At 46.6% G+C, this 27,369-nt stretch overlaps 1 protein-coding gene across 4 annotated transcripts in view; it reads left to right on the forward strand.

Annotated features, from left to right (window-relative positions):
- Window positions 1-26,339, forward strand: part of PWWP3A (PWWP domain containing 3A, DNA repair factor) — a 63,796-nt gene extending 37,457 nt beyond the window's left edge. For 2 of the 4 annotated variants that reach the window (XM_070745480.1, XM_070745491.1), the window contains exons 10-14: window positions 2,361-2,436; window positions 5,111-5,161; window positions 10,955-11,382; window positions 14,040-14,128; window positions 24,816-26,339. In XM_070745480.1, the coding sequence (XP_070601581.1) occupies window positions 2,361-2,436; window positions 5,111-5,161; window positions 10,955-11,382; window positions 14,040-14,128; window positions 24,816-24,891 (720 nt within the window). In that variant the 3' untranslated portion in view covers window positions 24,892-26,339. The remainder of the gene's footprint in view (window positions 1-2,360; window positions 2,437-5,110; window positions 5,162-10,954; window positions 11,383-14,039; window positions 14,129-24,815) is intronic. The other 2 variants (XM_070745501.1, XM_070745510.1) reach the window with 1 other exon arrangement.
- Window positions 26,340-27,369: the final 1,030 nt, after the last annotated feature.

A 27,369-nucleotide genomic window follows, 5' to 3' on the forward strand; every position in this document is an offset into this window, starting at 1 on the left:
AATGCTCTTCCCCATCCCCCCCAGAGGCTCTCTGGAAACCAAAAAATGCCCTATGTCAGCTCCAGCGTGTGTGTGTGTGCACTGACCAGGTGATTTTTGGCCTTCTTTTCGGCTGTTTTCACTCCCCTCACGGCGAAAACAGGCCAACCGGAAGTTCACTTGTGGGCGTCACCCTCAGCCTCCTTTTCGCTCTCAGAGGTCTTCAGGAACTTCTTTGGCTTTGGACAGTTGCAGCAAGGCCTCTCACATCTTGGCCCATTTCTTCTGCAGCTGGGGAAGGCCTCTGTAGCCGTTATCAGCTGCAGAGGTCTTTCCTAAAGGCCTTTGCTGAAGGCCTCTGTAGTTGATAACAGAGCTCCGGATTGATCTGGAGCACTGTTATCGTCTACAGAGGCCTTCAGGAAAGCCTTCCCAGCTGCAGAGGAAATGGGCTAAGTTGTGTGAGGCCTGGTTGCAACTATCAGTGTTCCCTCGATTTTCGCGGGTTCGAACTTCGCGAAAAGTCTATACCACGGTTTTTCAAAAATATTAATTAAAAAAATACTTCGCAGGTTTTTTCCCTATACCACAGTTTTTCCGGTCCAATGACGTCATGTGTCATCGCCAAACTTTCGTCTGCCTTTAATAAAAAATTTTTTTAATAAACTTTAATAAATAAACATGGTGAGTAATAATCCAAATGGTTTCTAAGGGAATGGGAAATTGCAATTTAGGGGTTTAAAGTGTTAAGGGAAGGCTTGTGACACTGTTCATAGCCAGAAATAGTGTATTTACTTCCGCATCTCTACTTTGCGGAAATTCGACTTTCGCGGGCTGTCTCGGAACGCATCCCCTGCAAAAATCAAGGGAACACTGTAGCAGGGCAGCTCTATCAGATCTGCATTTGCCGAAATTAGCTGGTTTGTGCCCAAGCAGCAAACCAGTCCAGCCAACCCAACAACCCAACCAGCCAGCCAGCCACAGACCAGTAGAAATGCTTTGTATTACTTTTACTTGTTGCACTCCGCCTAGAGCAGTGTTTCCCAACCTTTTTTGAGCCGGGGCACATTATTCATATTTTCAAAATCCTGGGGAACATTGAAGGGGGGGGGGGGGGGCTAAAGAAAAGTTTGGACAAAAAAACCCTCTCTTCCTCCCTTTCGCTCTATTTCTCCCTCTTTCTCTCTTTTCCTTCCTTCCCTTCTTTCTCTCTCTCCATCCCTCTTTCTTTCTCTCTTTTTTGCTCTCTTTCTCTCTCCCTCCTTCCCTTCCTCTATGTCTTTCTCTTTCCCTTGCTCTCTCTCTCTCTCTCTGTCTTTCTTGCTATCTCTTTCTTGCTTTTTTTTCTCTCTCTTGCTCTCGCTCTCTCTTTCACTGTCTTGCTATATGTCTCTTTCTCTTTGCCTCTCTTGCTATCTCTCTTTCTCTCTTTCTCTCTCTCTGTCTCTCTTGCTCTGTCTCTCTTTCTTTCTCTCTCTCTCTCTCTCTCTGCCTCTCTTGCTAAGTCTCTCTTTTTCTCTTGCTATGTCTCTCTTTCTTTTTCTCTCTCTCTGCCTCTCTTGCTATGTCTCTCTTTCTCTCTCTCTCTGCCTCTCTTATATGTCTCTCTTTCTTTCTCTCTCTCAGCTGACTGCAAGCGGGAGCCCTTACGGCGGCGGCTGGACGTGCTGCTGGACACCGTATATGCCAGGCCCGCAGCGCCAGCATGTACGACGTCCAGCAGCACGTCCAACCGCCACGGTCAGGGCTCCCGCTTGCAGTCAGCTGAGAGAGAGCACTCCCTCTCGCCGCCGCCTGGAGCTCCCTCTCGCCGCCGCCATCTCCCCGCGACTGCCTGCGGCCGCTGCAGCCACACACACCCCCACTCCTACCGCCAGTGCCCTCCCGCCGGGCCACAAAGGACACTTGCCGCTGACGCCAGGGAAGCTCCAGCTGGGCGGGGCGCTGCCGGTACTTCCGTCCTGGGGCTCCCGCTCACGGCTGTCCCCCGGCTCCTGCTCGATTTATTTATTATTTATTACTTAGATTTGTATGCCGCCCCTCTCCGAAGACTGCGGGAAAAAGGCGCAAAGAATGGAGCTCTCCTTCTTCCTGCCTTCCTTCTTTGGGGCCCAGCAGGAGAGTGCCGAAAACCGCGGCATCGAGCAGGAGCCGGGGGACAGCTGCGAGCGGGAGCTCCAGGTCGGCACCGGCAGCGCCCCGCCCAGCTGGAGCTTCGCGGCACACCTAGCCGTGTCTCGCGGCACACTGGTGTGCCGTGGCACACCGGTTGGGAAACACTGGCCTAGAGTCCAAGGAGTTGGGCAGCTCACAAATCCCCAAAAAACTAAATTAAATTATTGAGTTTAACACCGCTGCCCTGTTCTTGTTTCTCTTCGTAGGACAAAGCCAGGGAGGACTATAGCGACGAACTCAACTGGTGCATCAGCCTCATTGCAGATTACAGAATTAGAGTAGGTAAGATGGAAAGGCCTAAGGGACTCCTTAAAGCCCATCCTAAATTTACGAGTGGGAGGGATCTTTTTTGTGGGGATCAACTTGGTCAACTTTTTTGCCTGCATTTTGCAGCTGGAGGTTCTGCTGCGATGTTCCAACTAGCTTTACAGACGGTTCTCGACTTAAAAGAATTTGTTTAGTGACCATTCAGAGCCTTCTGTGTGGCGGCCCCGACTCTCTGGAACCAACTGCCCCCAGCAACTGTCAGAGTTGCCCCCATCCTCCTTGCTTTTCGCAAGCTCCTTAAAACCCACCTCTGTTGTCAGACATGGGGGCATTGAAATTTCCCTTCCCCCTAGGCTTATAGAATTTATACATGGTGTGCTTGTGTGTATGATTGGTTCTTTAAATTGGGTTTTTTTAGATTATTTTTAATATTAGATTTGTTTACATTGTCTTTTTTATTGTTGTTAGCCGCCCCGAGTCTTCGGAGAGGGGCGGCATACAAATCTAATAACTAACTAACTAACTAACAACAGCACTGAAAAAAATGAACATGACCGTTTTTCATATTTACGACCATTATAGCATCCTCATTGGTCGCGGGATCAAAATGGCAACTGACATGGACTTACGACAGTTGCAGTGCCCCAGAGTCACATGATCACTGTTTGTTACCCTCTCAGTTGGCTTTCAACAACCAAAGTTAATGGGGGAAGCCAGGCTCACTTCACAACTGCAGGATTCACTTAATGTTTGCAGTGATTTTGCTTAACAACATTGGCAAAAAAAAGGTCGTAAAATGGGGCAAAGCTCATTTAACAACTGCCTTGCTTAGCAGCAGAAGCTTTGGGCTGAATTGTAGTCAAAAAGTTCTTTTCTTTTTTGGGGGAGGGGGCAAATAATTTTTTATTTTTTCACTCCAATCACACATGCAAAATAAGATGCCATCAATCTTGAAATACATTACAATAATTAATTTTTTTAAAGTTCGGTATTCATAATCCATCCAATGCTGCCTCCTTTACATTTGACATCTGGACAAGAATAGTTAGTCAAATTTCTTACATGCATTTAAAAAGCTATTACTGAAAACCCACCTATGCCACCAGGCTTGGGGGACATAACTGACCCTTAGCCGTTTCATTTTATGTATGGTTTAATTGGATGATATGTCTTTTATAATGGGTTTTTAATATTAGATTTGTTCTTTGTATTTTGTTGTGAGCCGCTCCGAGTCTTCGGAGAGGGGCGGCATACAAGTCCAATAAATTATTATTATTATTATTATTATTATTATTATTATTATTATTAGCTAATACTCCTTTTCTAATCGCATCTAAACATTTAGGCTGTAGTCCTTCAATCTTCTCCATATATACTTAATATCACTTCCATGTATATTTCTTACCATTACTTTTATGATAGTTGCTCTTTGACAAAGAAAAGAAAGAAACAAAAATTCCCAATCATATCAACTAAATCCTAAATTTTGTCTGTTACAGGGATCAGGAGAATATCAATTTGAGGGCGCAGGGGGAATCCAAATAGTTTGTCACATATAGAAACATAGAAACATAGAAGACTGACGGCAGAAAAAGACCTCATGGTCCATCTAGTCTGCCCTTTTACCATTTCCTGTATTTTATCTTACAATGGATATATGTTTATCCCAGGCATGTTTAAATTCGGTTACTGTGGATTTATCTACCACGTCTGCTGGAAGTTTGTTCCAAGGAGCTACTACTCTTTCAGTAAAATAATATTTTCTCATGTTGTCCCAATTAACCCAATTAATAATAATTCCTTTTGTTAAGTAAATAGAAATTTTAGAAAAAAAGAGTAGTCAAAAGTTTCTTTGGTTGCCACTGTATCGTTTCCTTTAACTTCTTTGCATATTGTCTCAAATTATGACCATAGTAGACGCTGCCCATCGAGGTCATAAAGCCAATTTCACAAGCATTTTTGTAGCAGTCATTAAGCAAAGAGATAGGTCACTATAGGCATAGTTTGGCTGAAAACTGGAATTAAATGCCAGTTGGGGGCAAAGTTGTCATAAAACGCAGTCACATGACTGCAAACAGCAGTAAATCCAGCCTGTTTGTCAAATGGTCAAAGTGTAATTACATGGCTGCAGTGTATCAACACTGAGCAAATAAGTTGAGATATTTTGAGTTGATAACATTAAGATAGAATATAAATCTAATACTAAAACAATACGTCTTTATTTGATTTACATTAAAATTGAATTGGAGGGATATTGTCCAGCCCTGTAGTCAATCATTTTCTCTTTGGGTACATAGTAAATAAGATTATACCAGGGGCAGGTTCCTATTACCTTCACCCAAAGTCACCCAGCTATCATTTATGCCTAAATTGGGACTAAAACTCATTGTCTCCTAGTTTTCTAGCCTGGTACCTTAACCACTAAACCAGAGGTCTTCAAGTTTGGCAACTTTAAGACTTACGGACTTCAACTCCCAGAATTCTCCTGCAGGCTATGCTATGCTGATGGTATCAAGCAGAGCTGGCTGGAGAATTCTGGGAGTTGAAGTCCACAAGTCTTCAAGTTGCCAAGTTTGAAGACTTCTTGCATAGAAGAATATTGCAAGATGAGAAGTTAAGGGAGACCTGACCTACAACGAGAGATGGACATGACTGCAAAATGGATAACACCCTCGTATTGTCATCTTAGGTTGCCATTCTTTTGTGGGTTCCTTCCTGGAGTACTACGCTGATGACATGAGTAAGTAAGCTTCATTTTGTATCTTAAGAAGTCCCATCCCTTGAAAAGGGATGTACAGTGGTACCTCGGTTAACCTAACGCCTTGGTTAGCGTACTTTTCGGATGACAACCAAAACTTTTGGCAAAAATTTGCTTTGGATACCGAACAAAAATTTGGATACCGAACATAAATTTGGGGTTATTATTCACAATGTTACACCCATTGTCCCTCACTCCCACCACCCTCTCTTTACCTCTTGCCTCTTCTCTGCCTTCGTCCCCTCGCCAGGAGAGCAGCAAAGCGTCGCTTCAGCTATGACGAGGCAGGCGCTGAGGTTGCTGGTCGTGGTGGCGGCTTCTCTTTGAGGACAATGGCGGTGGCAGCTTCTTTTTGGCAGGGGCCTGGGCATGGACATGATAATCATAATCATAATCATAATAATTTATTAGATTTGTATGCCGCTCCTCTCCGAAGACTCGGGGCAGCTCACAACACAATACACAATGTACAAATCCAATATTAAAAACAGATTAAAACCCTTATCATAAAAATTAATCACACGACCCAAGCGCTGATGTTCCTCGAAAGGAAGCTGCCGGGGCCGCCACCGCCACCAGCTGCCCACCGTTGTCCCCGAAAAGAAGCCACTGCTGCAGCTCCCGCCAGTGTCCTCAAAGAGAAGCCGCCATCGGGACCTGCAAACGCAGCATCTGCCTCGTCATAGCCAAAGCGACGCTTCGTTGCTCCCCTGGCGAGAGGACGAAGGCAGAGAGGACTTCTGCGGTGCACCATCCTGAGATGGTTATCTGTATGCTTTGTTACAGGTGGTCCTCGACTTATGACCGTAATTGAGCCCAGAACTTGCAGTTGTAAGTTACGACAGTCATAAGTCGAGGTTTTATGTGATGGACCCTTTTTTTTTTTTAACCCTTTTTAGGGTGCCATTAAGCAAACATTACAGACTTCAAACAGATGCCACAATCTATAATGGAATCAGTTTTCCTCCCCAGGGGAGTGTTTTTACCGAAAACTGGTAAAAAAGGGCATCAGAAATTATTGTTTTTGACCATAGGACTTTGGAAATAGCCCTAAAGATGACGGGCAAATTGCCAAGTGCACAAACTGGAATCGCATAACTGCAACTGCAGGGTATATCATGTTCCCCCGAAAATAAGGCCTTGATTTATATTTTTTGAACCCTGAAATAGAATTCTTTATTCTTTATTGGCCAAGTGTGGTTGGATACACAAGGAATTTGTCTTTGGTGCATATGCTCTCAGTCTGCATAAAAGAAAAGATGCATTTGTCAAGAATCATGAGGTACAACACTTAATGATTATCATAGCGGTCAAATAAGCAATCAGGGGGGAAAATCAATATTAATATAAATTGTAAGGATGTAGCCAACAACTTACAGTCATAAGAGGGAGGAGATGGGTGATAGGAATGATGAGAAAAAATAGTAATACAGTGATCCCCCGCTCGTTGCGAGGGTTCCGTTCCAGGACCCCCCGCAACGAGCGGGTTTTCGCGAAGTAGCGCTGCGGAAGTAAAAACACCATCTGCGCATGTGCAGATGATGTTTTTAACTTCCGCAGCGCTAGCGAGGAGCCGAAGATTGGGGGCGGCGGGGCTGTTTTAAAACGTCGCCGCCGACATGGGGGGCTCGCTAGCACCCCCCGAACCCCCAACCCAGGTTTGGGGGGGTGCTAGCGAGCCCCCCATGTCGGCGGGGACCTTTTAAAACACCCGCGCGGCTTTCCAATGAGTCCCGAAGACACGTCTTCGGGACTCATTGGAAAGCTCCGATCGTTTTAAAACAGTTGCGCCGTTCTCCGCTGACTCCTAAAGCGGGGTGCGAAATGACTTGGAGGAATGGGAAGCTGAAACCGGCCGATTTGGACTTCCCATTCCTCCAAGTCACTTCGCCGCTCGTGTCCTGGCTAAACCGGGCAGTAGGAGACAGGCTTTGAGTTTTGGCTGCGGGGCGAGGGAGTTAGGAAAGTCCTACTTCTCCCCCCGCAGCCAAAAACTCAAAGCCTGTCTCCTGCTGCCCGGTTTAGCCAGGACACGAGCGGCGAAATGACTTGGAGGAATGTGAAGCTGAAACCGGCCGGTTTCAGCTTCCCATTCCTCCAAGTCATTTCGCACCCCGCTTTAGGGCGACAGGCGGTGGGCTGGGAGCCGCAGGCGAAAGGAGCTCGGGCATTGTTCTCCGGACCCCGCCCGCTCAGCCCCGCGGCGGCCCTTTCCCTCTCCAGGCTGCGGGCGGGGTCCGGAGAACAATGCCCGAGCTCCTTTCGCCTGCGGCTCCCAGCCCACCGCCTGTCGCCCGGTTTAGCCAGGACACGAGCGGCGAAATGACTTGGAGGAATGTGAAGCTGAAACCGGCCGGTTTCAGCTTCACATTCCTCCAAGTCATTTCGCCGCTCGTGTCCTGGCTAAACCGGGCAGCAGGAGACAGGCGGTGGTCCGGGGGGCGCTGTCTCTCGGCGCTTTCGAGCCGAGTCCGGGAGCGAACTCGCTCCCGGACTCGGCTCGAAAGCGCCGAGAGACAGCGTGGACAGGCCCGTTCCTTGGCGCTGTCTCTCGGCGCTTTCGAGCCGAGTCCGGGAGCGAACTCGCTCCCGGACTCGGCTCGAAAGCGCCGAGAGACAGCGTGGACAGGCCCGTTCCTTGGCGCTGTCTCTCGGCGCTTTCGAGCCGAGTCCGGGAGCGAACTCGCTCCCGGACTCGGCTCGAAAGCGCCGAGAGACAGCGTGGACAGGCCCGTTCCTTGGCGCTGTCTCTCGGCGCTTTCGAGCCGAGTCCGGGAGCGAACTCGCTCCCGGACTCGGCTCGAAAGCGCCGAGAGACAGCGTGGACAGGCCCGTTCCTTGGCGCTGTCTCTCGGACTCGGCTCGAAAGCGCCGAGAGACAGCGTGGACAGGCCCGTTCCTTGGCGCTGTCTCTCGGCGCTTTCGAGCCGAGTCCGGGAGCGAACTCGCTCCCGGACTCGGCTCGAAAGCGCCGAGAGACAGCGTGGACAGGCCCGTTCCTTGGCGCTGTCTCTCGGCGCTTTCGAGCCGAGTCCGGGAGCGAACTCGCTCCCGGACTCGGCTCGAAAGCGCCGAGAGACAGCGTGGACAGGCCCGTTCCTTGGCGCTGTCTCTCGGCGCTTTCGAGCCGAGTCCGGGAGCGAACTCGCTCCCGGACTCGGCTCGAAAGCGCCGAGAGACAGCGTGGACAGGCCCGTTCCTTGGCGCTGTCTCTCGGCGCTTTCGAGCCGAGTCCGGGAGCGAACTCGCTCCCGGACTCGGCTCGAAAGCGCCGAGAGACAGCGTGGACAGGCCCGTTCCTTGGCGCTGTCTCTCGGCGCTTTCGAGCCGAGTCGCTCGAAAGCGCCGAGAGACAGCGTGGACAGGCCCGTTCCTTGGCGCTGTCTCTCGGCGCTTTCGAGCCGAGTCCGGGAGCGAACTCGCTCCCGGACTCGGCTCGAAAGCGCCGAGAGACAGCGTGGACAGGCCGTTCCTTGGCGCTGTCTCTCGGCGCTTTCGAGCCGAGTCCAGGAGCGAATTCGCTTCAGGACTCAGCTCGAAAGCGGCGAGAATGAACGGCGTGGGCGGGCGAAGGGCGGGCGGCAGCGAGGAGTTTGCGTGGGCGGTGGGGAAACTCCTCGCTGACGCCAGCAAGTGGGGGAAGACCCAGGAAAGCCACCCAGCAGCTGATCTCCCGGTTGCCATCTACGCATGCGTGCCCATAGAAAAAACGCACGCATGCGTAGATGGTGTTTTGACTTCCGGGTTGAAAAATCGCGAAGTACCCTGTTCGCAATGGTTGGGGACGCAATAAACGGGGGATCACTGTAGTAGTGCAGACTTAGTAAATAGTTTGACAGTGTTGAGAGAATTTCTTTAGCAGAGTGAAGGCATTTAGAAAAAAACTGTTCTTGTGTCTAGTTGTCTTGGTGGGCAGTGCACTGTAGCGACGTTTTTATAGAATAGAATAGAATAGAATTCTTTATTGCCCAAGTGTGATTGCACACACAAGGAATTTGTCTTTGGTGCATATGTTCTTAGTTTTTATTTAATTATTTATTTATTCATTTGTCCAATACACAATACATATGGAAGAGAATAGACATGAAGTAATATATATAAAGATAATATGTAAAAATAGAGGAGAAGATGTATGAAAGGAAGAAAATATATATGATATATGAGATAAAGGAAAGACAATTGGACAGGGGACGAAAGGCACACTGGTGCACTTATGTACGCCCCGTACTGACCTCTTACGAACCTGGAGAGGTCAATCGTGGATAGTCTAAGGGAGAAATGTTGGGGGATAGGGGTTGACACTATTGAGTCCGGTAATGAGTTCCACGCTTCGACAACTCGATTGTTAATGTCATATTTTTTACAGTCAAGTTTGGAGCGGTTCGTATTAAGTTTGAATCTGTTGCGTGCTCTTGTGTTGTTGCAGTTGAAGCTGAAGTAGTCATTGACCGGTAGGACGTTGCAGCATATGATCTTGTGGGCGATACTTAAATCGTGTTTTAGGCACTGTAGTTCTAAGCTTTCTAGACCCAGGATTGTTAGTCTATTTTCGTAGGGTATTCTGTTTTGAGTGGAGGAGTGAAGGGCTCTTCTGGTGAAATAAAGAAAAGAAAAGAAATAAAATAAAAGATGCATTTGTCAAGAATCATGAGGTACAACACAATGATTGGGTCAAATAAGCAGTGAGGAAACAATATTAATAAAAATCTTAAGGATCCAAGCAACAAGTTACAATAATAAGTGGGAGGAAATTGGTGATAGGAATGATGGGAAATAACTAGTAGTAATACTAGTGCAGACTTAGTAAATAGTTTGACAGTGTTGGGGGAATTATTTAGCAGAGTGAGGGCATTCGGGGGGGGAAATGTTCTTGTGTGTAGTTGTCTTGGTGTGCAGTGCTCTGTAGCGATGTTTTGAGGGTAGGAGTTGAAACAGTTTGTGTCCAGGATGTGAGGGGTCAGTAAATATTTTCCCCGCCCTCTTTTTGACTCGTGCAGTATACAGGTCCTCAATGGAAGGCAGGTTGGCAGCCATTGTTTTTTCTGCAATTCTGATTCTCCTCTGAAGTCTGTGTCGGTCTTGTCGGTTTGCAGAACCAAACCAGACCGTTACAGAGGTGCAGTTGACAGACTCAAATAAGGGTTTGGCCTGATTGCCATGTAGCCAAAAGCCCAAATGGGCTTATTGTCAGATGATAATAAGGAAAAACAGGGTAGATGTGTGTGCAGCTGTTGTAATTTGAAATGTCTCATGTAATTTGGGGGGGGGTTCATAACTTTTAACGGTTGTTAAGCAACCTGTTACATAAGTCAAGGACCAGCTGTGTTTGTGCAGCAGGGAGTGAAATAGGGATTCCCATCTTTTTAAATCGGGATCTCCAAGCTTTGCAACTTTAAGACTCCAGAGAGGGGCAGCATACAAATCTAATTAATATTTATCTATCTACCTATCTATCTATCTATCTATCTATCTATCTATCTATCTATCTATCTATCTATTTATTTATTGGATTTGTATGCCGCCCCTCTCCGTAGACTCAGGGTGGCTCACAACAGAATAAAAACAGTTCATAACAAATCTAATAATAATAATAATAATAATAATAATAATAATAGGACTGATGGGCTTCAACTCCCAGAGCTCCCCAGGCCGCCATGAATTCTGGGAATTGAAGTCCACAAAGTCTAAAAGTTGCCAAGCGTGGAGCCCCCTGTTTTAAGGTGTTGTTCCAACTTTAATCAAAGATCCCTGGCTTCGTTTCCCCCACCCCCCAAGGCACCCCAGCCCGGAAAGAATCCTTCCATAGTTTATCCCAGATGAGCATCTCTGAAATAGAGGTATCGGACAGCGAGGAGCTTCTCGCTGAAGAAACGCCCCCAAAGCAAGTGAAGAAAATTCTCCCTGACCGGACGCGAGCCGCCCGAGACAGAGCCAACGAGCGGATCGTGGAGTTCATCGTCAAAGCCAAAGGAGCTGACGAGCACCTTCGCTCCATCCTGAAGAGCCAGAAACGGTCGCGCTGGCTGAGGAAGTCCCTCAAAACACCCCGCTATTTGATCCTGGAGACCTACCTGGAAGACGATGACCAACAGGACCTTGTCCTCAACTACTTGAAGGAAGTTTATCGGGATGTTGGAGCCAAGAAGCTGCCGCTTAAAAATAGAGACAGTGCCAAATTTGTCCTCGAAGTACTTTTTCCAGAAGTAAGTGAGGTGGGTGGGGTGTGGGAGATAAGCGGAAAGTTATACAGTAGTACCCCTAGATACGAGCATAATTCGTTCCAGAAGGGAGCTTGTATGTCGAGCAACTCGTATCTGGAACAAATGGCTTTAGACGTTGTTTTTCCCCTCCGAGATAACCAAAAGCAAGGATTCTTGCGCCACCTAGTGGACGCTCGGCTCGTATCCCGAATTTGAGCTCGGGACTGGAACAGAAATATCTCTCCCCTCGTGGCTCGTATCTTGAAATACTCGCATGTGGAGCAGCTCGTATCTAGAGGTACTACTGTACTGAGTTGTTCCCCATGTAAAGCTCAATCTCTCTGCTTCCGTTTGGCCGGATTAGCATAACCTAACATTCAAAGTTTTGGTTATGACCTATAAAACCCTACACGGTATTGGACCAGAATACTTGTGGGACCGCCTGCTGCCACGTGAATCCTAGTCACCGATCCGGTCCCACAGAGTCGGCCTTCTCCAGGTCCCGTCAAGTAGACAGTGTCGTTTGGCAGGGCCTAGGGGAAGAGCCTTCTCTGTGGGGGCCCCGGCCCTCTGGAATCAGCTCCCCCGAGAGATTAGCAGTGCCCCCACCCTCATCAGTTTTTGCAAGAGTCTTAAGACTCACCTAATGCCGCCAGGCTTGGGGCCATTAGACTCCAGCCTCCTGACTTGACATGTACGTGGTTATTGAGTGGGTGTGATTGATTTTTAGTATTCATTCATTCATTCATTCATTCATTCGACTTCTATGCCGCCCAATCCCGAAGGACTCACGGCGGCTCTATATATACCCATTTTAATCACCTTTTTTTTACTTTAGATTAGTGGGTTCATATTAATTGGATTTGTATTTGTATCACATTGTTCTTTTATATGTTGTGAGCTGTCCCGAGTCCTCGGAGAGGAGCAGCATATAAATCCAATTAATTAATAAATAAATAATAAATAAATACTGCAGTTCTGCAAGGGTTTGGGCAGAAATTTTTTCTAGCCATTTTTGGAGGTAGCAGAATATGAATGGAGAGCTTTTCCTTCTGCCACGAAATTGCAGCTTCCTCCTCCCCCTCCTGAATATTTTGACAAACTTTATTTATTCATTCGTTTGTTCATTCATTTGTTTATTCATTTGTTTGTTTATTTATTTATTTATTTGGATTTCTAGGCCGCCCTTCTCCAGCAGACTCAGGGCAGCTTACAAGATAAAAATCAGATCCAAAATGCAAAATGTATGAAACCAAAACATAAAACCTAAGTTTAAAACCCCAACAATAAAATCCATTCCACCAAACTCATCCAATCGCAATCATACTATCAGCCGAAGCGGAATGTCAGTTAGTTCTCAACGGCCCCAGGGTTGCTGGCAAAGGTGTGGGGGCAGTGTGAATCTCTGGAGGGAATTGACTCCAGCGGGCCGGGGCCGCCACAGAGAAGGCCCTTCCCCTAGATCCCGCCAGGCGACATTGCTTGGCTGACGGGACCTGGAGAAGGCCGACTCGTGGGATCTGACCGGCCGCTGGGATACATGAGGCAGGAGACGGTCCCGTAATAATATGGTCCTAAGATTTGTAAGGGCTTTATAAAAGGTCATAACTGTTCTGCCGGGCTCTCTGGTAGGAGCCTCCCGAAAATTCAAGGGTACAAATTTCAGACACACACACACACGTTTGAAAATTCAAAACAATGTTCTTTATCACAAAATTCAAAATAAACTAAGCACTCTTTTTGTATTGCAAAGAGCACTCATCCCAAAACAAAATTTCCCTTAAGCATTCATTAAGTACTTAGCTAGCAGCTGTGAAGAAACCTCACACCCCTTCTTCCAACAAAGTGAGACACACACACACACACATTGCTCTGCTTTGGTTTCAAAGGCGTGAAAAATCAACGAAGTCCAGAAAACAGCAACACACGATTCCTGAAGAAGTGCGATCAGATACTCTTTCACAACAGCCAAACCCACATGCTACTATTTATAGCAGCAGCCCTAATTACAGCAGCCCCACCCAACCATAGGTGGCCTCATTTTCTCTTGTAATAATCCTTCAGTTGTTGTCTCCTATTCATCACTCTACGCATGCGTGGCTGTGTCATTAATTCTTGTTCAGAATCCAAGGATGATATAGATGATTGATCTCCTCCTGGGCTGTCTGCCAAACTCCCCTCTTCCCTGTCACTCATGCTTCTTTGGTCAGAGGAGGCTTCATCGGCAGATTCCATCGGGAGCAAAACAGGCCTGCAGCATGTGAATGTCTCCCCCATATCCACCTGCACATTCCTTGGGGCAGGAGCTGGGCCAGAGCTAACCACAACAATAACCAACGCTTTAAATTACGTTTGGAAGCCAATCAGTAGCCAATGCAGCTCACAGAGTGATGATAATATATGGGTATACCTTGGTAGACCTATAATGGCTCGTGCAGCTGCATTTTGGACTAGCTGCAATCTCCAAACGTTCTTTAAAGGTAGGCCCACGTAGAGAGCATTGCAGAGGCAAACATGGCCTCTAAACCGATGTTTCTCAGCATTGGCCTCATTAAGAGGTGTGGAATTCTGGGAGTTGAAGTCCCCGCATCTCAAAATGGCCAAGGTTGGGAAGCACTCCTCTAAACTCTGCCCTTTTGCTCTTTTTTCCCCCCCTCCAGGCCATCATTTATGCAATTTCTGCTGTGCATCAGATAGACTACAAGACAGCAGAAGAAAAATACATCAGTGGACCTCCAGTGAGCAAAAGGTATCTGCTCAGACCTCCATCCCATTATATAAGTCTGCCTGCCTCACACAATAAGCCTGATTTACCTCACCTAGTCTCTTGTATGCCTGTCACGTTATGCAGTGGCAACTTTTTTTTTCAGCTATCCCTCACCTGGTACTTCTAGACATGTTGGGATTGCACTATGAAGATGGTTGCTAGGAGTTCTGGTGTCCTTCCTTCCCTCCCTCCCTCATCAAATATCTTTTTCCTTCCTTCCTTCCTTCCCTCCCTCCCACCCTCCCTCCCTCATCAAATATCTTTTTCCTTCCTTCCTTCCCTCTCTCCCTCATCAAATATCTTTTCCTTTCCTTCCTCCTTTCCTCCTTCCTTCCTTCCCCCCTTCCTTATCAAATATCACCTTCCTTCCTTCCTTCCTTCCCACCCTCCCTCCTTCATCAAATATCTCCTTTCCTTCCTTCCCTCCCTCCTTCATCAAATATATCCTTCCTTCCCTCTCTCATCAAATATATTTTTCCTTCCTTCCCTCCCTCCCTCCTTCATCAAATATCTCCTTCCTTCTTTTCCCCATCCATCAAATATCTTCTTCCTTCCTTCCCTCTCCTTCATTAAATAACTCCTTCCTTCCTTTTTTCCCCCTCCATCAAATATCTTTTTCCTTCCTTTTCTTCCTTCCCTCCCTTTTTCATCAAATATATTTTTGCTTCCTACCTTCCTTCCTTTTCTCTTCCCTCATCAAATATCTTTTTCCTTCCTTCCTTCCCTCCCTCCCTCCCTCCTTCATCAAATATCTCCTTCCTTCCTTCTTTTCCCCCTCCATCAAATATCTTTTTTTTTCCTTCTTTCCTTCCTTCCTTTCTTCCCTCCCTCCCTCCTTCATCAAATATCTCCTTCCTTCCTTCTTTTCCCCCTCCATCAAATATCTTTTTCCTTCCTTCCTTCCTTTCCTCCCTCCCTCCCTCCTTCATCAAGTATCCTTCCTTCCTTCCTTTTTCCCCCTCCATCAAATATCTTTTTTTTCCTTCCTTCCTTCCTTCCCTCCCTCCCTCCCTCCTTCATCAAGTATCCTTCCTTCCTTCCTTTTTCCCCCTCCATCAAATATCTTCTTCCTTCCTTCCTTCCCTCCCTCCCTTGCGTGCGCAAGAAGCAAAAATACACCAAAATCTTGCGACAGTGCTTGCGTGCGCGATTTCAGCAATCTTTTGCTGTTACGCATGTGCAGAAGCAAAAAAAATATCTCCAAATCTCGCATGCATGAGTGTCCCCCACGCAGGATTTTGCTTCTCCGCATGTGCAAGGGGGGAAAAAGCTGAAAATTTCAGTTAAAAAAGGTGGCGCCGTCCGACGGACCAGCACCAGAGCGTTCAAGCACAAATTGCTCCATCTGGTGGCTGCTACCGGAAGGGAGTGGCCTACTGCACCGGTAGGAGCCCACCACTGCCTGACACACCCTGACACCTGCCTTGCCAGCCCACTTCCTCTGTGGCTGCTTTGCCGCCGTTTGCACACATCGCCTCTGGCCTCTGTTTGCTGTGAGAGGCCTCCATGAAAGGCCTCTGCTGCTGAGAAATGGGGTCCGGATTGTCGCGTGTGGGCCCCCCTCGGTCTTGTTTCACTGTCGGGAGGCCCTTGGGCGGCCAATAAAAGAGCTCCGGATCCATTGTTATTGGCTGCAGGAGGCCTTTCCTGAAGGGCCTCGAGATGGCAAAATGGAGGCTGGTGCTGACGCGTGCAAACGGCGACAAGCGACGGCTCCAGCTAGGCAGGGCTGTTGGTGCCGCCACCGTGATGCGAGTCAGTTACATAGAAACATAGAAGACTGACGGCAGAAAAAGACTTCATGGTCCACCTAGTCTGCCCTTATACTATTTCCTGTATTTTATCTTACAATGGATATATGTTTATCCCAGGCATGTTTAAATTCGGTTACTGTGGATTTACCAACCACGTCTGCTGGAAGTTTGTTCCAAGGATCTACTACTACTCTTTCAGTAAAATAATATTTTCTCATGTTGCCTTTGATCTTTCCCCCAACTAACTTCAGATTGTGTCCCCTTGTTCTTGTGTTCACTTTCCTATTAAAAACACTTCCCTCAAAGTTGAAAACATCCCCCTCAAAGTTGAAAACATCCCCCTAAAATAAGACCTGATGCCTTTTTTGATGGCAATAAAAAAATGAATAAGACCAGGTTTTATTTTCATGGAAACACGGCAGTGAAGCCGTATCCTTGAGAGCAAAGGGTGCTACAAAAAATGCCTTCAAGCCAGTACAGTAAACGTAGTCCTCGACTTACAACAGTTCATTTAATGACTGTTAAATTTACCACAGCCCTGAAAAAAAAAGTGACTTGGCGGCCATTTTTCATAATTAAGGACCGTTGTGGCGGCCCTGTCATCCTGTGATCACAATTCAGACACTTAACGACTGATCCCACCTTTATGACCGTCGTCTCCTGGGGTCACGTGGATCCCCTTTTGCGACCTTCTGCCGAGCAAAGTCAGTGGGGGAGCCAAATTCAACTTCACGACCGTGTTGCTAACTTTACAACGGCGGTGATTCGCCTGAACGACTGAGGCAAAGAAGGTTGCAAAATGGGGAAAACTCAGTAAAGGTCTTGTTTAGCAACAGAAGTTTTGGGTTAATGACAATAATCCTTGGTAGATCCTTGGAACAAACTTTCAGCAGACGTGGTTGGTAAATCCACAGTAACTGAATTTAAACATGCCTGGGATAAACATAGATCCATCCTAAGATAAAATACAGAAAATAGTATAAGAGCAGACTAGATGGACCATGAGGTCTTTTTCTGCCGTCAGACTTCTATGTTTCTATAATTGAATCGGGAATTTGTTTGCTAAACAGTGCCACTGAAAAACACAACGGGAGTTCTGGTTGCTGTGGTGTCGTTAGGGGGAATCTTGTTGCTAGGCGCGGCATCGCCATTGGTGACTTTCTACCAGCTTCCCCATTGGCTTTGCCACCAATGAAAGTCTCCGGTGGCAGTCACGTGATCATGGGTTGGTGTCACTGTCATCATTGCGAGCCGGTTGCTAAGCGCCCGCATCGCATTCTCGTAACCACGGGAACAACTGGGCCAGCCGCAACTTCCTGATTCGTTGCAGTTTCATGATTTCGGAGAGTTGCTGAACAAACAGTCATTAACTGAGGACCAGTTGCATTCCCGTCAGAGCGAGACGGGTTTTACTATGCACGGTTCTCCTTTTTCCGCTCCTAAATCAGGACCTCCTATCCTGAATACAGTATTGTAATTTTTCTTTATCTTCTGAGAATCTTACTCAGGGTGTAGCTGTTCTCCCTTCATCGTTCTTCACAATACAGTACTTCAGCTATATTGCACTGATGTAATAAACTATCATAAGAAAGCTACCTTTTATATATGATATTATACAGGTAGTCCTCGACTTACAGCAGTTCATTTAGTGACCATTCAAACGTCACTGAAAAAAGTGACTTAAGACCGTTTTTCACCTTTACGATCATTGTAGCATTTCCTCATGGTCACATGATCCAAATTCAGATACAGTGTTCCCTCGATTTTCGCGGGTTCAAACTTCGCGAAAAGTCTATACCACAGTTTTTCAAAAATATTAATTAAAAAAATACTTTGCGGGGTTTTTCCCTATACCACGGTTTTTCCCACCCGATGACGTCATGTCATCGCCAAACTTTCATCCGCCTTTAATAAATATTTTTTTAAATAAACTTTAATAAATAAACATGGTGAGTAATAATCTAAATGGTTGCTAAGGGAATGGGAAATTGCAATTTAGGGGTTTATTTATTTATTTATTTTATTTATTTATTTATTATTTGGATTTGTATGCCGCCCCTCTCCGAAGACTCGGGGCGGCTCACAACAAGTGAAAACAAATCATAAATAATCCAATTAATTAAAATATTTAAAGATTTAAAAAAACCCATATACTAACAGACACACACACAAGCATACCATGTATAAATTAAACGTGCCCAGGGGGAGATGTTTAATTTCCCCATGCCTGACGGCAAAGGTGGGTTTTGAGGAGTTTTCGGAAGGCAGGAAGAGTAGGGGCAGTTCTGATCTCCGGGGGGAGTTGGTTCCAGAGAGCCGGTGCCGCCACAGAGAAGACTCTTCCCCTGGGGCCCGCCAACCGACATTGTTTAGTTGACGGGACCCGGAGGAGGCCCACTCTGTGGGACCTAATCGGTCGCTGGGATTCGTGCGGCAGAAGGCGGTCTCGAAGATATTCTGGTCCGATGCCATGAAGGGCTTTAAAGGTCATAACCAACACTTTGAATTGTGACCGGAAACTGATCGGCAGCCAATGCAGACTGCGGATGGTGAAACATGGGCATACCTGGGTAAGCCCATGACTGCTCTCGCAGCTGCATTCTGCACGATCTGAAGTTTCCGAACACTTTTCAAAGGTAGCCCCATGTAGAGAGCATTACAGTAGTCGAACCTCGAGGTGATGAGGGCATGAGTGACTGTGAGCAATGAGTCCCGGTCCAGATAGGGCCGCAACTGGTGCACCAGGCGAACCTGGGCAAACGCCCCCCTCGCCACAGCTAAGAGATGGTTTTCTAATGTGAGCTGTGGATCGAGGAGGATGCCCAAGTTGCGGACCCTCTCTGAGGGGGTCAGTAATTCCCCCCCCCCCCCAGGGTAATGGACGGACAGATGGAATTGTCCTTGGGAGGCAAAACCCACAGCCACTCCGTCTTATCCGGGTTGAGCTTGAGTCTGTTGACACCCATCCAGGCCCCAACAGCCTCCAGGCACCGGCACATCACTTCCACCGCTTCGTTGACTGGGCATGGGGTGGAGATGTAAAGCTGGGTATCATCGGCATATTGATGATACCTCACCCCATGTCCTTGGATGATCTCACTCAGCGGTTTCATGTAGATGTTAAATAGCAAGGGGGAGAGGACCGACCCCTGAGGCACCCCACAAGGGAGAGACCTCGGAGCCGACCTCTGATCCCCCACTAACACCGACTGCGACTGGCCAGAGAGGTAGGAGGAGAACCACTGAAGCACAGTGCCTCCCACCCCCAACCCCTCCAACCGGTGCAGAAGGATACCATGGTCGATGGTATCGAAAGCCGCTGAGAGATCGAGGAGCACCAGGACAGAGGATAAACCCCTTTCCCGGGCCCGCCAGAGATCATCCATCAACGCGACCAAAGCTGTTTCCGTCCTGTAACCGGGCCTGAAACCCGACTGCTGGGGACCTAGATAATCGGCTTCTTCCAAGGACCGCTGGAGCTGGAGTGCCACCACCTTCTCGACAACCTTCCCCATAAAGGGAAGGTTGGAGACTGGACGATAGTTGTTAAGTACGGCTGGGTCCAGGGAAGGCTTCTTGAGGAGGGAGCGCACGAGTGCTTCTTTATAGAGTGTTGGAAAAACTCCCCTCCCCAAGGAAGCGTTGGTAATCTCCTGGGCCCAGCTCCGTGTCACCTCCCTGCTGGCCGAGACCAACCAGGAGGGACACGGATCCAGTAGACAGGTGGCGGAACTCACAGCTCCAATGGCCTTGTCCACTTCATCAGGTGTCACCAGATCAAACTCTTCCCAAACAGGTGGACAAGTACGTGCCCCAGTCACCTCGACTGACTCATTGTCAGTCGACTCTGTTTTACAATTGGAGTCGAGGTCGGCCCGGATCTGAGTGACTTTATCACCGAAAAACGTGTTAAACTCCTCAGCACTACTCTGCAAGGGCTCCCCAACTCCCCCCTGGTTAAGAAGGGAGCGGGTCACCCTAAACAGAGCGGCCGGGCGGGATTCCGCTGATGCAATCAAGGCGGCATGGTACGTGCATCTTGCCGCCTTGAGCGCCACTTTGTAAGTCTTAATAAAAGCTCTTACAAGTGTTCGATCAGATTCAGACCTACTCTTCCTCCATCGCTTCTCTAGACGTCTCTTTTGGCGTTTCAACTCCCGGAGCTCCTCGTTGAACCATGGGGCTCTACGGGGTCTAGCGCCACGGAGAGGTCGCAAAGGCGCAATCCGGTCGAGAGCCTCCGCAGCAGCCATATTCCAGGCCTCCGCAAGAGACTCCGCCGAACTGTGGATGAGTGCCTCTGGAATAACCCCAAGCGCCGTCTGAAAGCCCTCTGGGTCCATCAGGCGTCTGGGGCGGAACATCTTCATTGGTTCCGCCTCCCTGCGGGGAAGGATTGGAGCCAGGAAGTCAAGCCGTAGTAGAAAATGGTCTGACCATGACAAAGGCAATGCTTCTAAGCCCCTTAGTCTCAGACCATTTCTCAATTGCTCGGAAAGGAATACCATGTCAGGTGCGTGCCCTCCCTCGTGAGTCGGACCCTGTACTACTTGAGTCAGGTCCATGGCTGTCATGGTGGCCATGAACTCCTGTGCCAACCCAGAGGTTTCGCTGAGTGACGGCAGGTTGAAGTCCCCCAGGACAATGAGTCCGGGGAACTCCACTGCCAACCCGGCTACCTCCTCGAGTAGCACAGGCAGGGCTTTTGACATGCAGCTGGGAGGCAGGTACGTGAGAAATAAGCCCACCTGGACCCCTAAGCCCAACTTCAACAAGAGAGACTCGCAACCCGCAATTTCCGGAGCAATGAGTCTACGCAGGCAAAGGCTCTCCCTGGCTATAATAGCCACTCCTCCCCCCCTTCCCTGGGGTCAAGGTTGATGCCATATCTGAAACCCGGCTGGGCAAATTTCAGAGAGAGGAACACCTCCCTCCGGGCCCAGCCAGGTTTCAGTAATACACGCCAGATCGGCCTCCTCATCCAGGATCAGATCCCGGATGAGGAGAGCTTTATTTACCACCGACCTGGCGTTAAGCAGCAGCAACCTGAGTCCAGGGCCAGAGTTACACTTATCACCAGTACCCAAGATTGGGCTCACAGAGCCAGAACAAGGGACCGTTATTAAGCAACGGTCCCTCGTTCCCCTGGAACGGCTAGCTCTGTGGCCCCCATCATATCTGCCTCTCCCCAGCAACACAGGGATATTCCGACCCTCTGCCATCCCAGAGATCGGTGCCCCTTCCTCTCCTGTCTCCCGAGCGTCAGGTGGGCCAAATCTATCATTCACACTACTATCAATCAACTCATCCATACCATAACCCCCACCCCCACCAACCCAATTATACCAATCATTCCATTCATACCCACAAGTATACTTATCCCAGTCATCCATTACTTAGCACCCCAATTATATTAAAAACAATTAAATTAGTAACAGTATAAAATAGCAATTGATAAAAATTTAAAACACTAAATTTAAAACACTAAAACATTAAATTTAAAACACTAAAACATTAAAATTATACTTATATAAATATAGGATAAAAATTATAAATTAGTAAAAATTGATTTTCTTTTGATGGTATAAAATCAGATCTTAAAACACTTTATAATCATCAGTAATCAATCAGTCAGTCCAGGTGCGGTGTTCCTTGGTCTCCATGGTCTAAGGTCTTAATCTTCAAAGAGTCTTGATGTTAAACCTCCTCTCTTTCTAGTTGTCTTTTAAAATCAGACCACAAGGGGGCATAGTTCTTCCATCCATCCACAATCCACATAGTTCTTCAATCCATCCACAATCCACAAGGGGGCATAGTTCCTCAGCGATGATACACACAAATACACACAAATCAAGAATCAAGGTTAAGAGGGGAAGGGGGGGGGAAGTTGGAGAAATAATCCTCAGTTCTTAGTTTTTTAATCTCCCCCTGGCCCCCAGCAGCTCTCACCCACTGGTGCCATACAGGGGAGGGGGCTAAATTATTGCCCCTAGATGTCTTCATTCATCCATTGGCGTTGAAGCTGGCCACTGCCACTGGGCTCCATTCCTTCCCAAAAAAAGCTGTCTCTCTCCCCCACGTTGTCTCCGTCGTTCCCCGACACTGCCATCTCGACACCGGACCTCTCACCTCCGGAGTCGGGCTGGAGGTCTATCCCGGCGGGGACTCGGCTCCTCTCATCGCCTCCCTGCCGGCGCTACGACCCTCCGTCCTCCATCCGGTCCGGTCCCGCCGCCCTTTCTCTGCATTTCTCCGCACCAGCAAGATGCCATGTGGTGCCATGCTCTCCCTCGGCATCTCCACAGCGGTGGCTCGGCGTTCCTCCGTCCTCTCCTTTCTCCAGAAGGCAGCATCTCCCAAAAGGCTGCTTCCTCTGCGAGGCTCCACCAGACGACGACGACGCCATCTCCGCGTCTTAACCGGCCACCTCTCCTTGCCGCGGTCTCACTCGGCGTCCCCCCCCAACAGGCGGGTTTAAAGTGTTAAGGGAAGGCTTGTGATACTGTTCATAGCCAAAAATAGTGTATTTACTTCCGCATCTCTACTTCGCGGAAATTTCGACTTTTGCGTGCGGTCTCGGAACGCATCCCCCGCAAAAATCAAGGGAACACTGTACTGGTAACTGACTGATATTTATGATGGTTGCAGTGTCCCCTGGGGTCACGTGATCCCCTTTTGCAATCTCCTGATGAGAAAAATCAATGGGGAAACTTGTTTCGCATAACAACCATGTTACTAACAGGGTGTCCAGCAAACCTGGAAATCAGGGAACTATCAGGGAAATTGGCGGTTCAGGAAATATAATAATAATAATAATAATAATAATAATAATAATAATAATAATAATAATAACAATAATAATAATAATAATAATAATTTATTGGATTTGTATGCCGCCCCTCTCCATAGACTCGGGGCAGCTAACAACAATAATAAAAACAGCATGTGACAATCCAATAATAAAACAACTAGAACCCCTTATTATAAAACCAAACATACACACAAACATACCATGCATAACTTGTAACGGCCTAGGGGGAAGGAATATCTCAACTCCCCCATGCCTGGCGGTATAAATAAGTTTTGAGTAGTTTACGAAAGACAGGGAGGGTGGGGGCAATTCTAATCTCCAGGGGGAGTTGGTTCCAGAGGGCCGGGGCCGCCACAGAGAAGGTTCTTCCCCTGGGGCCCGCCAAACGACATTGTTTAGTCGACGGGACCCGGAGAAGGCCAACTCTGTGGGACCTTATCGGTCGCTGAGATTCGTGCGGTAGCAGGCGGTTCCGGAGGTAATCTGGTCCAATGCCCTGTAAGGCTTTAAAGGTCATGACCAACACTTTGAATTGTGACCGGAAACTTATCGGCAGCCAATGCAAGCAAATGTCAGGGAATTACCAGGGAATTCGTGAAAAAACTGGAGTAAATCAGAGGAGAAAAACAAACTGTATTAAAATGTTTAAAAGTCAGGGACAAATCATGTAAAAAAACCCAACGGATCGCGCTGCCTGGCAGAGCGAAGCCAAAAATGAGCATAGTTGTGGCAACAATGTGCTTCCTCAGCTACCGATATTTCTCCACGGCTTAGCCGTTTGGTATGATGTCATCTATGACCGGTCCTTAACTAGATCGCAAACTATAGGGAAATATCAGGGAATTTTAAAATGCTTTTCCCCCCGGACACCCTGTACTAATTTACCAACTGCAATCATTCACTGAAACAAACAGGGAAAGAAAAGTTGTAAAATAAGGCAGGACTTGCTTAAGAGACGTTTCGCTCGGGCAACAGGCATTTTTATTTTATTCATTTTATTTTATCAGATTTATAAGCCGCCCAACTCCTCGTGGATTTGGGGCTCAATGACAGGCCCAGCTGTAATTCTGCTCCATTGAAAAAAAAATATTGGGGCATTTCAAAAACATACTGTTGAACAACAATAAAATTACAGGTAGCACTCAACTTACAACCAATTGATTAATGACCGTTTGAAGTTACAGTGGCACTATAAAGTGCATTACAACCAGTCCTCCTATTTAGGGATTGGTCCTTCGGGATTGGGTGGCATAGAAATAGAAATAATAATCATCATCATCATCATCATCTAAAAATCCAGCTGCAACGACTCTGGCATAAGCCAGTGAAAGTGGTCCCAGTGGTACTTGGCACGCTGGGCGCAGTGCCAAAGGATCAAAGCGGACATTTGAAAACCATCGGAATTGACAAAATCTCCATCTGTCAATTGCAAAAGGCCACTATACTGGCATCGGCAAACATAATTCGCCGCTACATCACTCAGTCTTAGGTGCTTGGGAAGCGCCCGACTGGTGATGAAATACAAAATCCAACATAGTGATCTCGTTTGCTGTGTTGTATTGACATAATAATAATAATAATAATAATAATAATAATAATAATAATAATAATAATAATAATAGTATGACCATTGCAGCAAGTCTACAGTAGCTCAATAAGAATTCAAACCCTGGGCAATTGGCATGTATTTACAATGGCTGCAACCTCCTGGGGTCATGAACACATGATTCACATAACAACCGCATGACTCGCTTAATGACTGCAGCAGTTTGCTTTAACAACAGTGGCGAAAAGGTTGCAAAATTGCAAAATTCTTTTAACCACCACTCTGATTAGCAACAGAAATTCTGGTCACAGTTGTGGTCATAACCTGGAGACTTCATGTATAATAACATTGTTGACAAAGGTCTTATACTAGGAAGCTCTCTGGCAACGCAAGAAATTAAATGTGAAGATAAGTATTTACAGCTGAAGGGAAGACAGTTGATCTTGGGTTTTATTTTGTTTTAAAAAAAACCCCTAGGTAATAAAATCTCAGGGTTTCGGCTTCCCCGTTGCTAGAGGTTGCTTTTGTTTGCTTGCAACTTTTTTTTAAATCCTTCAGGGAAAGAGAAGAATTTGAAAAAGAAATCGAAGAAGAGAAGCAAAATTTTGCCAAGAAAGCGAGAAGCCATCTGTAGAAAATAAACTCTGAAGCTCTTTATCCATCCATTTATATCCTGGGTACTTGTAAGGGAGAATTAAATTCCGTGGTTTTGTACAGAATATTACATTTATTTTTTATAGATATATATATAGAGAGAGATAGATTTATATGAAAGAGATATCTGTGAAATGGGTACGCCTGCTGTTTCCTCCGTTTCCATTCAGCTAGAAGAAAATGAATTGTATTTGGTTTGTCGCAACACATCTCAGCTACATCAGAAGCCGTTCTCCAGTTATAAAACACATTTTAAAATCGTATTTAATAAGTATCAGCTCCTTATAGACTTGATTGTGATTTGAGCCCACCGTTTGACTCTGGACAATGTTTGAAATGGGTCTCATACCTATGTAGCCAGAAGCAACCTGCCTGTATTTATTGCAAATTTTTCTCTGTCCTGTTCTTCATTTATCACAGCTGGCTTGAGATTCATTCAGTCTGTGCTGATGCTAAGTTGTAGGGATGGGAAAACGTCCAGACTGATACAGACTGTGGATGAGGGGCAGCCTTTACTCTTTACTACTCATTAAAACGGCTGCATCCTTTTTTAAAAGCCTTCTACACAAGCCTGAAAAAGATAAAGGTTTCCTTTGATGAGTCCGTTCATTAAATCAGCCATGTCCTAATGCAACTTTTAAAAACGGCATAGATTTCAGGGTTGCCTAGAAGCCCAAAGGGGGAGAATGTGTTGCTTCAATGAACAGCAGGAAGCTGCTCCCTTCAACAACTTCTGAAGCCTTTCTGATTCGTTTTTGGAGGCATGGCAGTAGCAACCCAGAAAATGTTTTCAACTCAAAACGCTTTTGAGCCTAGAACGCTCGGTTCTGTGTTGCGAAAACCCCATTTTGAGCACAGAATTCACTATTTCACTCTTTTAGCCCTTGTCCCGGCCTCTGAAAATCTCATTTCAAGCTCGGAATGTTGAGTAACGATTTTAAAACTATTATAAAACAATTTTATACGTTTTGCATAATTACTAATTGTGAATTGTGCATTTTTAAAAAAAATATATAATATTGTTTAAAGCAGGGTTGGGAAACTCTGGCCCTTGTATAGCTTGTGAAACTTCAACTCCCAGAGGCAACGTGGCTGGCTCAGGAATTATGGTGGGAGTTGGAAGATGCACAAGTCGTAAAAAGGGGCCAGAACTCCCCAACCCAGCTTTGAACAATACAGTTGTCTGAAATCAATCGCTTTTCATTTTTATAAATCTGCTTACTTCGTCAACCAAGACATCCTGCAATACCAAAACCTACTGTGCAGTATTTTGTAATTCTAGATCAATTTTGGGGAGAGATGGGGAAGACCAATGTGGAGGACTTTCAATCATCTCCATTTTTATTGACTGTACTGATATGACATCCTGCTTTGCAAGTTTTGTGTTTTGTAATTTTGGAGAAAAAAATAAAAATAGCTTGCAATGCTTCACATTGTAATGTCGTGTTGTCACACAGGGGAAGATGAGCTGGAACAAGAACTGATAGGAAATGAGATAGCAGCTCACTTGGTCTTGGAGGGTCAGTCCAGGCAAGCGTTTACAAAGCTCAGCCAAGAAGGAGTAACGTTTTGAAGAAGCCAGTCCATCCAGATAGCCACAGCAGCTAGTCAGTCTGCCTCAAACCAGGATATAGCAGGAACAGCAGGAATAGAATAGAATTTTATTGGCCAAGTGTGATTGGACACACAAGGAATTTGTCTTTGGTACATATGCTCTCAGCATACATAAAAGAAAAAGAGACATTTGGCAAGAATCATGTGGTACAACACTTAATGATTGTCATAGGGGTCAAATAAGCCAGTGTTTTTCAAGCAGTGTGCCATGGCACACTAGTGTGCCGCGAGACATGGTCAGGTGTGCTGCGAAGCTCAGAGAAAGAAAAAGAGAAAGAGAGAAAGAAAGAGCAAGAGAGAGAGAAGGCAAGCAAGAGAGAGAGAAAGAAAACAAGAGAGAAAGCAAGCAAGAGAAAGAAAGAGAGAAAGAGAACAAGAGAGAAAGAGCAAGAGAGAGAAAGAGAAAGAAAGAGGGAGGGAAGGTGGGAGAGAGAAAGACATAGAGGGAAGTAGGGAGGGAGAGAGAAAGAGCAAAAAAGAGGAAAGAAGGAAGAGAGAAACAAAGAGGGATGAAGAGAAAGAGGTAGAGAGAAATAGAGCAAAAGGGAGGAAGAGAGAGAATTTTTTTGTCCAAACTTGTTTTAGCCGCCCCACCCCCTCAATGTGCCACATGGCTTTGTAAATGTAAAAAATGTGCCGCGGCTCAAAAAAGGTTGAAAATCACTGAAATAAGCAATGAAGAAACAATCAATATTAATAAAAATCTTAGGATACAGTACAAGCAACAAGTTACAGTCATACAGTCCTAAGTGGGAGGAAAAGGATGATAGGAATGATGAGAAAAACTAGTAGAATAGTAGTGCAGATTTAATAAAAGGTCTGACAGTATTGAGGGAATTATTTG

Source organism: Erythrolamprus reginae, chromosome 1 (assembly GCF_031021105.1).
Source record: "Erythrolamprus reginae isolate rEryReg1 chromosome 1, rEryReg1.hap1, whole genome shotgun sequence".
Lineage (NCBI taxonomy): Eukaryota > Metazoa > Chordata > Lepidosauria > Squamata > Dipsadidae > Erythrolamprus > Erythrolamprus reginae.